This window comes from Penaeus chinensis, chromosome 42 (assembly GCF_019202785.1).
Source record: "Penaeus chinensis breed Huanghai No. 1 chromosome 42, ASM1920278v2, whole genome shotgun sequence".
Lineage (NCBI taxonomy): Eukaryota > Metazoa > Arthropoda > Malacostraca > Decapoda > Penaeidae > Penaeus > Penaeus chinensis.
The window spans coordinates 3781783-3799282 of NC_061860.1; the positions used below are offsets into that span (position 1 = coordinate 3781783).

The following is a 17500-nucleotide window of genomic DNA, read 5'->3' on the forward strand; positions in this document are numbered from 1 at the left end:
GGCGGGGTGAGAGAAGGGAGTGAATGTGTGAAAGAAGGAAGGAAATGAGGGATTGAGTGAGGGAGGGAATGAGGGAGTGAGTGAGGGAGTGAATGTGTGAAAGAAGGAAGGGAATGAGGGAGTGAGTGAGGGAGTGAATGTGTGAAAGAAGGAAGGAAATGAGGGATTGAGTGAGGGAGGGAATGAGGGAGTGAGTGAGGGAGTGAATGTGTGAAAGAAGGAAGGAAATGAGGGATTGAGTGAGGGAGGGAATGAGGGAGTGAGTGAGGGAGTGAATGTGTGAAAGAAGGAAGGAAATGAGGGATTGAGTGAGGGAGTGAATGTGTGAAAGAAGGAAGGGAATGAGGGAGTGAGTGAGGGAGTGAATGTGTTAAAGAAGGAAGGGAATGAGGGAGTGAGTGAGGGAGTGAATGTGTGAAAGAAGGAAGGGGATGGGGGAGTGAGGGAAGGAGGGAATGAGGGAGTGAGGGAGGGAGGGAATTAGGGAGTGAGGGAGGGAATGAGTGAGTGAGTGAGGGAGGGAATGAGTGAGTGAGTGAGTGAGGGAATGAGTGAGGGAGGGAATGAGGGAATGAGGGAGTGAGTGTGGGAGGGAATAAGGGAGTGAGTGAGGAAGGGAATTAGGGAACAATGAAGGAGACAGTGAGGGAGGAGGATGGGATGGGGGGGGGGGATTGAATGAGACTGAATGAATGAGGAAGTGAAGGAGGCGGAATAAGGGAGTGAGCAAGGACACGAAGAAGGAAATAAGGGAGCAGGATGAGGGAGGGGCTGAGGGAGTCAGGGTAAGGGAAACGGCTGAGTGAGGGAGTGAGGGAGTGTGGTAACTGAGGGAACCAAGAAAGGGAGAAGGGAGTGAGGAAGTGTGAGAGGGAGTAGAAGAGTGAATCAGGGAGTGAAGCAAAACAGATAAAATAAACAGATAAAGATGAGAAATGGAGGAAATCGACGGAGAGAGCGAGGTAAGCAGGGTACGCGAGAGGGAACAAGAATAAACAGAAAAGAAAGGGAGGAGAGAAGAGAGGGTAGAGGAGGAAAGGGGAAGAGAAAGAGAGGGTGAGGAGAAGAGAGGAGGTAGAGGGAGAGAGGAGGAGAGGGGAGGAGAGGGAAAGACAAGGGAAGGTAAGGGAGGGGAACTGAAGGGAAGTGAGGGAATAGAAAGGGAAACAGGGGATGAGAGGGAAAGGGAAGGGAAGGGGAGGGAAGGCAGGGAATGAGAGGAGGAGAAGGCAAGGCAAGGCAGGGGAAGGCAGGGGAAGGCAGGGGAGTGGGAGGGATAGGTATAATTACAGTGCAAATAGGGAAATATCTCTCCATTTTGCCTGACAGATTGACCCACAACGGTACAGCACCTCAGGTTTAACAGCCCGTTACGGCGAACCCCGAAAACAGCATGATAACAGTAATTAGTAACAGTGATCGTGCTTGCAATGATCCTGTGATTTTTCCCATTTTCTGTGATGACGAGTGTCTTGTAACCCATTTTTTATGATGATTACGTTCTCGTATTAAGCATATAGATTTTTGTTTGTTTGTCATTCAATAGAGAAAAAAACAAACAGAAAAACAGAAGAACAGTTCATAATAAAAGCAGAAACCAAATGGAAAGTTCGTTGAAGTAAAAGGACAATAATAGAAACACTTAAGAAGAACTGCATTTTCTTTGGGAATGTTTCTGCGTGATTAATATAAAATGAAGTTCCGTTTGGGCTACTTCGCGTGAGGCTCATTCGGTGGAACGTGACGCCAATAGCTCCAATTTCTTATGGGATAAGTTCCTTCCAGCTTAACAGGAAGGAACCTCCGTTATCTTCCTCCTGAGTGCGTAGGTGAGTCAGCGAAATGATAGTTGACGTTCCTAACAACACAACAGATTAACAACACGGAGGAAAGATCAATAGCTTGGAGAACGCAATAAAACTAAGACTATTGATAAAATTAGCGTGTGAGGTGAATAACTTGAACATAACAAAACAGAATTACAAATTAACGACAAGAATAACCATATTCATAACATATATACACATATATACGTATCTATCTATCTATATGTATAAACTGTATATATATGTATATATATGTATACACAGTATGTGTATGTATATATATACATATACATGCATACATATATATACACATATATATGTATATATATGTATGTGTATAAATGTATTTACATATATATATATATATATATATATATATATATATATATATTCACACACACACACACACGTATACAATATGCAGTATGTGTATGTGTGTGTATGTGCATGTTTTTGTGTACGTGTACATATGTGTATGCATCTATGTGTGTGTAAGTCTTTATAGATTTGTGTGCGTGCGTGTGCGTGTGTGTGTGTGTGTGTGTGTGTGTGTGTGTGTGTGTGTGTGTGTGTGTGTGTGTGTGTGTGTGTGTGTGTGTGTGTGTGTGTGTGTGTGTGTATGTGTGTGTGTGTGTGTGTGTGTGTGTGTGTGAGTGTGTGTGTGCGTGTGTGTGTGTGCGTGTATGCGTGAAGAGGACATTCACATGAGCATTTACATGTATTTATATATGTGCGTGTGTATTTCGAAGGTACTTACGATAATAGTAAAAAAGAAATTGGTACAATTAGTGTTTCTTTTCTCGTAGTTCATTTCTGGCAACACCATTGACGTCACAAATAGCGTGAGTCCCCCCCCCCCCCCCCTGCGAAAAAAACAGCATACGTTCATAGCATATGCATTTGGCTTCCTTTGCAATGTCAAGTCTCATTCTAAGTCACAGGATTTTCAACGGAAATATGAAAATGTTCATATAACATATACTCAGTCTAAGTCATTTTGGGATTCAGATACGCGACTCAAAAACAAGTCAAAGTCATTTGCAGATCTTAAGTCACGTGTGAGGTAAAATAATCTTATATTACTTACCATGATCTCTCTGTAATTTCCATTTTTCAGTTTTGTGAAATGCTGCATTTCAAATTCCATTGTCTTTTATGTGTATAATTCGCGATATGTGAAGATTATCTTGTGTGTATATGTGTGTGTGTGTTTGTGTGTGCGTGTGCGTGTGTGCGTGTGTGTGTGTGCATGTATGTGCGTGCATGTATGCGTATGCGTATGTCACAATGCAGAACCGATATAGATAATCAACAATGTCACGATAAGCAAAGATATTCCGTCATTCTCATGCAATATTTATCTCCTCGAACAGCAACGCATAAGCGCCTAGTGTCCGTCACGATGAACGCATAAGCGCTACAGTCTCTTTAATAATTCGTTCTGTAAACGTTCATAGTGACTGCATTTCTGACCTTCCTGTTGCTTGGATGAGAAAAATCGAATAGCAGAACAAAGTTCATGTCTTTTTTTTTTATTTCCTTTTTAATTAATTTATTTGTTCTTTTGCATACACACACACATATATATATTGTTGTTGTTTTTTAGATCAGTCTCGAACGCCCATCCTTGTTCCGAATAGGAGCGGTTTCGAAACTTTATTCAAGATTTGTATTTATTCTTTTTTTTGTTCGTTACTGTACATGGGTTAATAAATTACAAAAGCATATATCTCTCTCCTTTCTCTCTCTCTCTCTGTCTGTCTGTCTGTCTCTCTCTCTCTCTCTCTCAGGTACAAATACAGACATATACACACGAATGAAAAATACCGAATATATATATAGCATAAATTAATGTTCAAACAAATCACAACGGATTTATCAAGAGACATCCTTGGATACATCCGTAATCCTTAGCTATAAAAAAAAAAAAAATTAAGTATACTCGTTATCCCTTCCACACCTTTAAGAAAAGGAAAGAATATAAAAAAAGAAATAAACAATGCAGATCGGAGATAAGCGAAAGTGGATAATATTCATAATAATAATAATGATAACATTAAATATAATAAAATAAAATAATGATAACAATATTGATAATAGGATGAAAAATACGATAGTAATAATGATGATAAAAATACGATAGTAATAATGATGATAAAAATACTATAATAATACTAATGTCAGTAATATTAAGAACAGTAACAATAATAATAATCATAATAATAATAATGATAGTAATAACAACGATAATGGTAATGATAGTAATAATGATAATAACAAATGACAATAGGGAAAAGGATAATAACAATGATAATGATAAAAATAAATTGTAATAATGATAATAGTAATAATAATAATTACAATAATAAAAATAAATATAATAACAATGATAATGCTCATGATGATTATAATAACGATAATAATAATAATAATGATAATAAGTAATGATAATAATAATAGTAATATAATATTTTTTATAATAATAATAATAACAATAATAATAATAGAAATGATAATAATAATAACAATAACAATGATGATGATAATGATAATGATAATAATGTTAATAATAGTAATGATAATAATAATAATAATGATAATAATAATAATAACAATAATAACAATAACAATAATAACAATAATTTGAATGATCATCTTCATAATGGTAATGATAATGATGGTAATGATGATAATAGTAATAATAGTAATAACATTAATAACGTGTTCATTCATTTGCATATTTTCCTTCTCTTCGCGCCAAGCCTCGGGGGTATTTTTCGAGGCATGAATGGTTTTAGAAAAATAAATTCCTCCGGTTTTCACTGCGGTCTGGAACGTTGGTCCTGTTCTCAGTGGGAAGATATTTGTGCTCCCGTGGATTTACCTTGCTTCGTGCCGCCAGGATTGCGGAGTTATAATAATAATGATGATGATAATAATAATTATGATAATAACAATAATAACAATAATGATAATGATAATAATAATGATAATAATAATAATAATAATGATAATAATAATAAAAACAATAATAACAATGATAATAATAATAATCATAATAATAATAATAATAACAATAATAATAACAATAATGATAATAACAATTATAATAATAATGGTAATATAATTATGGTAGCAACAACAACAATAACATGGTTGTGTGTAAAAGGCAAATGGTCTTTTTTGGACTTGACTAACAGCAGGATGCACTCTCTTAGTCCAAAAGCGTTACTCAATGAATTTATCCAAGTGCTAGAGAGCTCAGAAGGAAAACTGCTTGAGGAACCGTGCCTCCAGTGTTGCTCTTCATTTTCATAACTTAGTACTTAGCTTTCATTCCTCTAACAACCTTTGGGTGGTTGCTTCAGAGGGATGAAAGGAACTGCCTGGTAAAAGTGCAAGACTCCTCTTCCCTCACTGCGGTGAAGCAACCTTTGGGTGGCTGCCTCAGAGGGCTGAGCAAAAAAGGCTCCAAACAATGATGTCTCGTAGGTGGAAGGGCATCCCCTCTGGTCTCTCCCCAGGGGTTTACACCTACCCACGCGTTTGCCGTGCGTGGCAGCCTTGTGCGCTGTGGAGACGGGAGTCCTGGAGGTTGAGCGATGCCGTGAACGAGTACGCCCTGCGGCTAGCAACACGCCTCTTTGGTCCTCTATTCCAGCAAGACAGGCGGCCTGATCCCGGCCCGGTCACGGTCAATCGGCTGGTCTCCCCCGGGAGGCTAGGGTCAAGCAGTCATGCCGCCATTGGCACTCACAATGGTCCGTGAGTGCCGTCACAATGGCTATTGGCTGCGTATATCCTCTCATCACTCCTGTTGCTGTTAGACACTGGTTCTGACACTCAGCTTCCCCTTGTTGGACTCCGTGGTGGGTGGGGGCGTGAGAGGATGAAGCACTTACCAATTCATGGAAAAAACAATCAAACACCCCCCACAGACTGAACCCACAGTTGACGAACCGCGCAAGGCCCAGACCACGGTAGTCACCATGAAGGCATATGCGCCTTCCGGTGGCAAAAGAAAGCCCCAAGCACAGGATGACACTGTCACCCCTGCTGCTAAGGTGGACAAGACCGAAGCCAATGGGTCTGTCCACCGAATAGTCAAAGATCTTGACTCGCGAGCTGGCCTCTCCAGGCCAGCAGCTAAGCCAGGGAGGCCCCTGAGTTCACAGACGGCCTCCCCGACTGAGAGGGGAGAGCAGGCTGAACCAGCCGCATCAGCTGCTGCCTCCTCAAACAAGCCCGAAAGCCGAAAGGGCGGGCCGAAGCGTCCGAGGCCGGATACCGACTCTGATGAAGAGTCGGTCCCCCCAAAACGCTTCACCCAGTTCAAAGTGCCAGCTAAACCCGAAGGCTTCGACAATGCCTACCAATTGGTCAGGGCATTGGAGTTGCAACGGAAAATCCGGTTGTCGATCCGGGTCGCCCGAGATCAGGGCATGATCATAATGCCCAAAGATCAAGCTACCTTAAATTTCCTCCGGGAAACGAAGGAGCTAACTGATGGGAGAAATGTGAGTCTTTCCCCACTAAGTCCCGAGGAAAAGAGAACCAAGATGGTGCTACTTGGCTTCTCAGTCTCGTACGATGTGGAGCTGATCGCTTCACACCCACAGGTCGTGCAGGCTTCCCGAATGTCGAAGGGGAAGACCCCAACCAGGCAAGTCCTGGTGACCATGAAAGGTGCCCCAACCACTACCCTTGATCTGGGTAACTGGGGCACCTACAACCTTCGAACGTATGTGCCAGAACCACTTCGGTGTTTCAAGTGCCAGAAATACGGTCAACACAAGGCTAACTGTACAGCCAAGCCTAAATGTGGTGTCTGTAGCAAGGCACACAACACAGAGGTATGCCTCAAGGCATACAAAGAGGAAAAGAGGGACACAACAGCCAAATGTCCCAACTGTGCCAAGAAGCATCATGCCTGGAGCCTGACTTGCTCTGTCAGGAAAAAGGCGGCCCTCAGGCGACAAGAGGTTGCTCAAAACCGATCAGACTTTGTTCCTGCCCCACCGGGCACCCATGTCTGGGGAAGGAACAAAAGCGAAAAGGCCCCCCGACCTCCTAAGAGGAAGGAAGCCGCCCCCCAGCCGACACCGGATGTCTCCAACAAAAAGGAGTTTCCGACAATGCCAAAGGTGCAGAAAAAGAAACTAAAGAAAAAAGTTTCTAAGAGCACCACAAAAACCTCCCCAACAGATGATCATCTCCTCTTTGACGAGGACGATATGACTCTCCTGTTAACTGCTGTTGTCACAGCAGTAGCAACAGCCCTGGGGAGGTCGAGTGAGGAGGCCGAGAAGGCAGTTTCGGTCGCCATGACGGCAATGACCCAGACTGTCGCAGCCCTTAAGGGAAGAAAGCTGGCTAGAGAAAAACCAGCCTCACCCTCACCCCAGGACGAGACTCCCCTCCCCACTCCAAACCAGGCCATGCCTTCACAGGCAGAGCCAAAACAGGCTGAATCTGTGCAGCCAGAGCCAGATCACGCTGACCTTGCCCAGGCAAGGCCAGCAAGGCCAGCCAAGAAAAAGCCTGAGAGAAAAGCCGAACCAACCAAAGTCAGAGCTACCAAAGGCTCTCCACCCCCCAGTGGACCCAAGGATAGCCTGACAACAGACGAGGAGCCCTCAACCAGCGAGGACCTCGCAATGGAGTTGTCAGACTCCGACGATGTCTCTGATGTAACTATCACTGAGTAACATCATGACACACCATCTAAGCATCCTACAGTGGAACATCAATAGCTTCTCTGCAAAGAACGCTTTTCTCCAAGCAGTAGTGCGATCAAGGAACATTGACATTGTCATGCTCCAGGAGACATTAACAGTGGACACTGTTCGCTTCTCAGGGTACCATGCCTTCACACTGCCACGAACACCTGGCAAGAGAGGCTTGATCACCCTTGTGAGAGCAACAATCCCCTGCTCCGCAATAGCCGATGCATCGCACTGTGGAGACGATGTTGAATCCCTTGCCGTCGAGGTTCACCTGGCCGGGGGGCCCCTCAAACTGTACAATGTGTACAGCCGGCCACGCTGTAAAAGCTTAGACATCAGCCAGGTCTGTGCTTCTGCTGCACACGACCGGGTGATCATAGGGGGAGACTTCAATGCACACCACCCCATCCTGGCTCCCTGCCGGGCACCGGATGCGGCCGGCTATCACATAGCCGACGTGCTAGAGACATTCCCTGAGATCGCTCTCCTCAACACCCAAGAGCCAACGCATGTCAGAGGAGGGGTCCTAGACCTCACCCTGGCCACTGCGACTCTGGTGGGGAGGATTGGCTGGTGTGTCGATGAGACCGTCACAAGTGACCATTACGGCACTATAACTACCCTCATGGATGCTGGCCCAGCCGAAATCCTAAGACCAAATCCAAGATGGAAAACAGACAAGGCCAACTGGCAGGCGTTTCAAAACGCCTTGACCCTCTGTCTGAGATGCAACAATCCCCCACAAAGCGAAAATGTGGAAGTGCTCGAAGCCAGCCTGCTAAACGCCATTAATGAAGCAGCCTCACAGACCATACCCAAAACTCGGCCTGGGTCCAGAAGTCACAAAGACGCCTGGTACTTCAATGACGAGATCAGGGAGGTCAACCACAGGGTGAACATGTGCCGAAAACTATTCCGAAGGCAAAGAACCCCTGACAACCTATCCCTCCTAAGGGAAGCTGTCACGGATGCCAAGGAAACTGCCAACAGAGTCAGGCAGGAAAAGTGGCTGGAATGGTGTGAGTCCTTCGACCACCAAACCACCCTTTCAGAGCTGTGGCAACGGGTCAAGCGAGCTACCAGCCGCTCAGCCCCGAGGTGCACCCATCACGACCCCCAAGCAGAGGCTAACAGACTGGCGCACGAGTTCTCTGCGAGAACGAGCAGCAACAGTCTGCCAGCCGAGCTGAGGGCAAGACAAGAGCGTCTACAGCCAGACAGACACGCTCAGATCAGAGAAAGGGCAGCCGAACCCGATAACTCAGACGTTATCTTTTCTCTGAGGGAACTAAGGAAAGCCTATAAAACCAGTTCCAACACAGCCCCGGGCTCTGATGGGATCTCGTACCCCATTATCTCCCACCTAGGACTAGCAGGTGAGCGTGCACTCTTGCAACTCATCAACAAGTCCTGGGAAACTTCCACTCTACCCCAGAGTTGGAAGAGGGCTACCATAGTTCCCGTCCCAAAACCAAAGGAGCCGGGGAAGTACCGCCCCATCTCTCTGCTCAGCTGCCTGGCCAAGACGGCTGAGAGGATGGTACTAAACCGGCTTCAATGGAAAACGGGACGCCCGCACGAACACCTTCACGGGTTCACAAGGGGCATGGGCACAGCACACAGCTTAGCCACGCTCTTAAGCACAATCAGCAAGGGCCCAGCTGTGGTGGTATTCCTTGACCTGGAGAAGGCTTTTGAACTGGCAAGTCCGCTTGCCATTCAGGAAAGCCTGATCCAGAAGGGAATCAGAGGAAAGCTCTTGGCTTGGATAGGTGACTACTTCAGGAACAGGACTGCCAATGTCAAATTCCAGGGTCACCTATCGCAGCACATGCCGCTCGAAAATGGAACGCCACAGGGTGGGGTTCTCAGTCCAGCCCTATTCAACACTTTAATGTCCTGTATCCTCAACATAAACCTCCCAGTGGGGTGCCAGATCATCTCGTATGCAGACGATCTCGCTATCACCTCCACTGGACCACGCAGCCAGAATAAAGCCCAGCATTGTCTGGACCTCGTGTCAGAGGAGTGTTGTAGGACAGGACTAAAGATCTCTGCTGCCAAATCCAAAGCCATGGCTTTGAGACAGAGAGTTCGAGGCACAAGACTGAAAATCCAGGGAGTGGAATTAGAATGGGTCAAGGACTACCTATACCTTGGGGTAAGGATAGACCGGACCCTCTCCTTCCATAAGGAGGTCCAGTACCTGGTTGACCAAACCAAAGCAAGACTGTCTGTCATGAGAGCAATGACTGGGAGACGCATAGGGGCCAGACACAAAGTACTAAGATCATTCTATGTACATGCTGTCCGGCCCATTGTGAACTATGCCTCAGTCGCTCTAATTCTGCAAAGAAAAAGCACACAGACAAATTAGAAACAGTCCAAAATGAAGCTGCCAGGATCATTCTGGGTGCCCCGAGGTGGACGAAGGTCCTCAACCTCCTGATGGAGGCAAACCTTCTCCCCCTGGACTCACGAATCGATCTAACGGCAACACAATTTCTGTCAAAGGTCATCCAGGCTCCCAGGAACACAAGCCTAAGACAAAAATTAGTCAGATGCCTCGAACAAGACAACGAGCTCGTTGCAAACAACTCCTGGCTGTCTCATACAGCCAGGGTGTTGATACGCCATCAGCTCAAAGAACAGCTTCTTGCTAAGGGCATGGACTCCCCCCACCCCGACTTTGCCGAAGCCCCGCCATGGGCACTGAGCCTGATAGAGTTCAACATAATGAACCTGTCAATGAAAAAGAGCCTATACCCCATGCCTAGCCTAAAGGCAGAAGCCCACAGGGTCATTGCAGCCATCACTCCTCCGGGTAGTAGAACATACTACACGGATGGATCGGTCGATCCCTTGAGCCACACTGCAGGCGCCGGCTTTGCAGCTAGGGATGCCACGCGATCCATGAGGGTAACAGACAACGCCTTCTCGCTACAGGCAGAGGCAGTTGCAATCATGGGAGCCCTAGGCCACGCGTCCCTAAGGGAAGGACACGTGGTCATACACACAGACTCCAGGGCAGCCATTGACTGTCTTCAGCACAGCTCACCCACAGACAACATCTACCTACTGACCACGATTCTCACAATGGCACAGAGAATTCTTGCTCAGGGTAGAAGAATTATCATCAATTGGGTCCCAAGCCACATCGGCATCAGAGGGAACGAGCTTGCTGACAGACTAGCCGCCGCTGGCAGGGGTATGCCCCCAAATCCCATGACGATAAAACCGAGCCGAAAATTACTTATGGAGAAGTGTGCCTTGGTCGGTCGTACCTTCCTACGGCAGCTCCACAGAGAGGAAACGAGAACCTCCCCCTCGGCCAGCTGGTACTCAGACGCCACAGGCTCTGAACCACTGGAACTCTCTGAAGTAAGCAACAGAGGTACCGAAGTCATTCTTCACAGAATGCGCCTAGGTTACCACTGTGCATGGCAGATTATCCCAACAATCGAACGCGATGAATGGTACTGCAAGCACTGCGGCGAGCCGAACGCCACACTAGTTCACTACCTAGAAAATTGTAACCATACACAATTCCTGAGACATGGACCGCCCACAACAGCCGCCGTGCTGGTAAAGAGGCTATGCGAAATGCTTACACCATGGCGGCAGGAGCGCTTGCTGGCAATCCCGCCGCCACGGTAAGCACCGAGTGTCAGACAACTCAATGAGACAGCCGTAAAAAAGCTGACACAGGCCGGGCCATATCTAGAAGGCCCGGGCGAAGCTAGAACTTCGCAACCCCCCCCCCCCCCCATTCCTCTCTCCGTACCTCCTGGGAGAAAGCCGTTAGTCTTCCATCAAATGATCTTAGATTTTTTTTTCTATCTTTATCGAAGTATTTCCTTGGGTTGATTCCTGCCTGACCTTGTGGGTGCTTAGACAACCCTCGTGATCTGCGTCCCTTTCGTGTTTTTTTTGCCCCTTTTTACTTGTGCCTCCGTTTCTACTTTATTGTTCACCTTTTTTCATTTTTTTCACTTTTTTCACTTTTTGGGTTGGCGATTAACTCTAATTTAGGGATCTGTATGGTTTCGTGCTGACACCTTGACAAAAACACTTATGGAATTGGGACGCTAACTTAAAGATGATAATATGTCTATGGGTCCGTGTGATTGTGTCTTGTGATGAATTGGTAATGCACATATCTGTAATAATTTCCCGTGACTGACGATCCTGTTGTATTTCCAAAATGAGTGTAACTTGCTCCTCAATAAACATCGTACCATCATAGAACTTTCACTCATTCCCAGTCAGAAAATTAAACGTTGCGTGCTTAAACTCAACTTCTCAGACTCGGGTCTCCTAAACAGCATATTGCTTTGATATCTCGCAGCCCCTGAAAGCATATAAAAAGGCTAGATAAATCAGACTACATTTAACCTGATCCCTTACCATCTATCGTAAGAACAGACTAAAAAACAAAAAACAAAACAAAAAAAAAGGTTAAAATCATTACACCTGAGTTCCAGCCAACAACATACACGGTTCCCAAACAAAGCTACGAATTGGGTGGTGGCCGCGTGTCGTCCGCCTGGAACCTTACATCTGTTCACTGCAGACGAATCTTCCTAAGTAAACATGGAATATCCTCGGTTGAGCCCGAACTTAACCAGATATTAAATTCTACTAATCATAATGACAATAATAATAACGACAATAACAACAATTATAATAATAACAATAATACCATAACCGTAATAATGACATTAGCAACAATGACAAGAAAAATAATAACAATAATAACAAAAATAATAACTATAATAACAATAATAATAATACCAATAATAATAATAGTAATAATAATAACAATAACAATAATAACAGTAACAACAGTAATAATACCAATAATAACAACAAAAATAATAACAAGAACAATAACAACAACAATAATAATGATAATGATAATGATGATAATAATGACAACAATAACAATAACATCAATAACAATACTACTACTATTAATACTACTAATAATAACAAGAACGTTAACAACAATAACGATAATAACAACAATAATAACAATACTAACAATAACATCAATAATAAGAATAAGAATAACAACAAACACAAGAATAAGAAGAACAATAACAATAATGAATAAACCAATAAACCAATAAAATGTGAGAGATGTTTGAGAAAATTTCTAGGAAGGATAAGGGAGTCCGGCGTCACTTCAGCTTCCTTGAATTTGTGGCTTTTGTAAACATTCCGTCGTTTATCGCTAAGATGTGTGTGTGCGTGTATTTCCTCACTCTCTCTCATCGTGATTTCTCTCTCTCTCACACTCTCTCTCTCTCTCTCTCTCTCTCTCTCTCTCTCACTCTCTCTCACTCTCCGTTTCGCTATAAAATTTAGCTTGTGAATATACGCACGTGACCGAATCGAGTAAAACATCTTTCTTAAGGACCAAACTTCGATATTTTCTGTACAGTTCTCCCCCAAACACACACACGCGCGCACACACACACACACACACACACACACACACACACACACACACACACACACACACACAAAGTTATCAGTCCTGATATTTGTAAGTGACGAAACTATAAATTATAAAGATGTAAATCCGTAGACAGAATATTATTATTAATTTTACTTATTTCTAATCTTTATTTTGTTTTATATATTTACCTATTTATCTTTTATATCTATAGTAAAGGGCGGATAGCAGGTGGAGAAAGTATATTATGTTTCCAGGATCTGTACGTTTATCAGTTTATTTAATAACTAGTGAGCTCTTAAGGGAAGAGGTGGGAGAGGAGTAAATGGTTGTCTGTGTCCACACATTGTTACATCACTTCAAGATAATACTGATAAAAAAATATAAATATATATATATATATTTGATCAGTTAGTTCCTTCATCAAATTGGCCAAGTTTATACATCTGCTGTTCTTAGATAATTTAATTTGATAAACTAAAAACAATTGAAACAAATATGCCATTTTCTTTCATATATACCTCTTTATGTTAGAGTGCATCATACATTTTCACAAACATTAAAAAAAAAAATCATTGCAGCCGACATCACCAAATACAAGGAAACAGGACATAAAAAACACTTTAACCCCCTTTCCCCGTACATGACCGATATACATGTCCAAATATAGCGCGTCAATAAGCAGATGTGCTTGTAGCTAAATCAAGCAACGGAAACTGTAGGGGTTGGTGACTCGCTTCATGACTCTCCCATGACACGCTTCCGGAGAAACAGCTGTTCCACAGGTGTTTCCCCGCCCCACGGTTCCTGTGGAGACCGTAAGAAGTACCAGACAGAATGAGTCTTATCAGCGTACCGTCGAGACGTACCCGTTGGCCCTCCTCTGGCACGACACCTCTTCAGAGCTTGATCCTGGACTATCGTATCGTGTGTGGTGTACTCTTTCGATGATAAAGAGTCAAGCCGTACATACTACTATCACTACCCATCTAACGTAGGAGGAACCTACAGCCTTTTACACCAGACCAGATGTTGTGATTCTGATCATGTATATTTTTAATTATGCAATCCTGTTCGTATTTTTTCTTCTTCTCATTCTCTCTCTTTTTTAATGTAAATATAAATGTAGATATGAAGGTGGCCTTCTCTTGTCTGAATGTTTACGAGGTTAGGTGCAAAGTCGATTTATTTCGATACCTGCTTCCAGGAATTCGATTATTCCTGACGAAACCAAGCAGAGGAAGCAAGTGGAGCACGAACTCAAATATTGGTCAAATTTGGTCGAAACAGTCGCTGAAATATTGACACAAGCCTTAACTGTTATGATAAACATCTATCACCCATAATTGAAATCAACTGAAGTCTCCATTTTGTCCATTTTATCTTTTAATATGTTTGTTTCATTCAATCTATTATTATCATTATCTTTGCGCACTTTGAATAACCTTGCGTGAACAGAAGCGAAATATATATATATATATATATATATATATATATATATATATATATAGAGAGAGAGAGAGAGAGGAGGAGAGAGAGAGAGAGAGAGAGAGAGAGAGAGAGAGAGAGAGAGAGAGAGAGAGAGAGAGAGAGAGAGAGAGAGAGGAGAGGGAGAGGGAGAGGGAGAGGGAGAGGGAGAGGGAGAGAGAGAGAGAGAGAGAGAGAGAGAGAGAGAGAGAGAGAGAGAGAGGGAGAGGGAAAGAGAGAATGGAAGACCAGAGAGAGGTGGAGAAAAGAGAGAAAGAGGGGGGGAGGAAGATAGAGAGATAGATAGATAGATAGATAGATAGATAGATAGAGAGAGAGAGGGAGAGGGAAAGAGAGAATGGAAGACCAGAGAGAGGTGGAGAAAAGAGAGAAAGAGGGGGGGAGGAAGATAGAGAGATAGATAGAGATAGAGATAGAGATAGAGAGAGAGAGAGATGTAATAATTGAAACCATATTCCCAAGGCACATGCACACTTGAAGCCCCCAAACAAATCGCTGAAAAAAAAAAAAAAAAAAAAAAAATGCTCAGGTGTTCTGCAGGTGGTAGGTATCTGATATCATCCGTGCATCGAAATACGAAACAGCAACTTTTTTCAAGCAGACTTATAATTCGAAGCAAAATAATTGTATACGTTTGTGGCTAGATATATAGTAAAAAAATGTGTAAGAGAGAGGTTTACCAAGTGCAAAAAAGAATTATGGATATTAATGATATTAATAATAACAAATATAATAATAATAACAATAAAAAATAATGATAGTAATGATAATAATAAATATAGACACATGGATATCAAACATCACAGTTTGATAGGCATCAGATTCTCGGAATAAATAAAAAAATAAATAAGTCTTTGCAGGTGTTCTGCAGTGTCGACAGCTGGTGTATATTCGGTGGAAACTTTAATTCCATAACAGTTAGTATTCCTTTCCCATAGAGTCAAGATGGGGTGTGCTAGTGAAAGCGGAATAAGGAGAATCCTGATGATGGTGATCTTGGCGGTGGTCACTGTGTCGTATGGTGAGTGAGTGTAATTGTCTTATATTTCGTACTTTTGTATTTTTTTCTTGCGTTCTGACTTCCGAGTTTGGTTTTATTTGATTGATTTATGTTATTTTTATTATCAGTTATCATTTGACGAGTGGGAGTGGCATGGACAGCTGATGGTGATGATAACACTGATGATACGAAATTTGCTCTTGATGCGTTCGGCACAAGATGTTTTGAACGTTCGGAATCCCTACTTTGGCTTCCTGGACAAGTTGTCATAAAGTCATAAATTACCTGATAAGTAAGAATACCCTTTGATAACAACAATAAAGAGCCATAAAATGACCTATCAGTATCTTATAGTCGCTTACAACTGTCATTATTTACATACAAAGGCTAATGTTCCGTCATCTCGTCCTTCTCAGGCACAGTAACAATTGTATGTAAACAATGGCAGTTGTAAGCGACTATAAGATACTGATAAGGTGATTATATGGCTCTTTATTGTTGTTATCAAAGGGTATTCTTGCTTGTCAGTTGTAGGTAAGTTAGCTGTGCATTAGAGGAGTTACAAAAGCTATGCAGCGTGTAAGATAAAGACACCGGTTAGATAAAATAGCGAATGTTTTTTTGGAGTCGGTTGTATTGTGGGAAACGCAGGCCTCGAGGTTCCGAACGCAGCATGAGGAACGATTTATTGCCTGTCATTGCTCTGTGGTGAGTCACTGTACTAGTTTTCCTGTCATTATTCTTATTTAGTATTATTACCCTCACAAACACCAATACCATGATCACTGTTATTGTTATTATGATTATGATTACCAGTGTGATCATTATTTTTATATTATCATTATTATTATTATTATTATTGCTATCATTATACCCTCCCTCCCCGATTCCATGGCCGTTGTTGTCGTGGGGGCATAGGAGACGGAGACTGAGGCCCAAGGTAGGGATCACCCCTACCTTGGGCCTCAGCCCTCATCTCAGCCAATTTTGCACGGTCTTTACTTTTCCTCCTTTCCCTTTCCTTCTCTTCTTTGATCCCTTAATCTGTCCACGTCCTAAGATGTAAGAGAGCCGTCGTGAAAGGATGGATGGCTGGCACTGTGTCAGTCCTGGACGGCCTCGGGAAGCCATTGGCACGGTTTTCTTCCTCACATAGTTCATGCTCACCATGGTCAGAAATGAAGATTTTGTACTCTTATTAAGAATATTAAAGCTTGTCACTTCCTCAACTAGCCATTCTAAATTTCACTTCTGTGGTTTCGCGAGCCGACTCTTCAGAATACACCGTGTCCTCTCTCCCAGCATCCTCCACTTCATTTCCTCCCCTTGCCCATTGCTTAATTAAGATTATCTGCCGCGATCTTCTTCATTGTTCGACCCTTCCTTATTACTAGTCATCCTTATTGTCCCCCTCCCCACAGTACCACCTCACTCCACACCACTCCCTCTCGCCCTCGTTCTTCTGCTGTTTTTACGCCTGCAACCCTTTTGAGTACTCTTTTAGTCCAGCCAAATGGGATCGAGTCTTTGTGATTCCCGCTACAGCCCCGTACTTTGACAATACCCTTCTCTTCCAACAATGTCTCCATATAGTTTCCTTTCGCAGCCGTTCACTCCTCATAATGGTTCGTCCTAGTCCCAAGCTCGTGCGTTCTCTACCCTGACTGATCTCACTGGTAAATCTATTCCTTCCCAAGCTCACTCCTCCCTTAATGCTTATACCCCTGCTAATTGTCCAGTCTACAAGGATTGGCCAGACTGTGAAAACGACCTACTTGCCTGCCTCGTTCAGTCGCAGTACAGTTTTGCACTATTCCTCCCAGACGCCACCCCGCTGTCCACTATGCGCCTACCTGGACATGACCGTTCAAATTGCTCTGCACAATCACACACATGTGCCAATTGTGGTGGTTCCCATGATATATTTTAAAGGAGCTGCCCTGCCTTCAAGCTTTAGTCTGAGGTAGCAGTTCTTAGATTCAAACATGGCCTCACTTTA

The 17500-nt window shown here is 43.4% G+C and overlaps 1 protein-coding gene across 1 annotated transcript in view; it reads left to right on the plus strand.

Annotated features, from left to right (window-relative positions):
* Positions 1 to 15396: 15396 nt before the first annotated feature.
* The window catches only part of LOC125048000, a 4298-nt gene continuing 2194 nt past the window's right edge, over positions 15397 to 17500 (plus strand). The window contains exon 1 of the mRNA XM_047646568.1: positions 15397 to 15522. Coding sequence (XP_047502524.1) covers positions 15447 to 15522 — 76 coding nt within the window. The 5' untranslated portion in view covers positions 15397 to 15446. The remainder of the gene's footprint in view (positions 15523 to 17500) is intronic.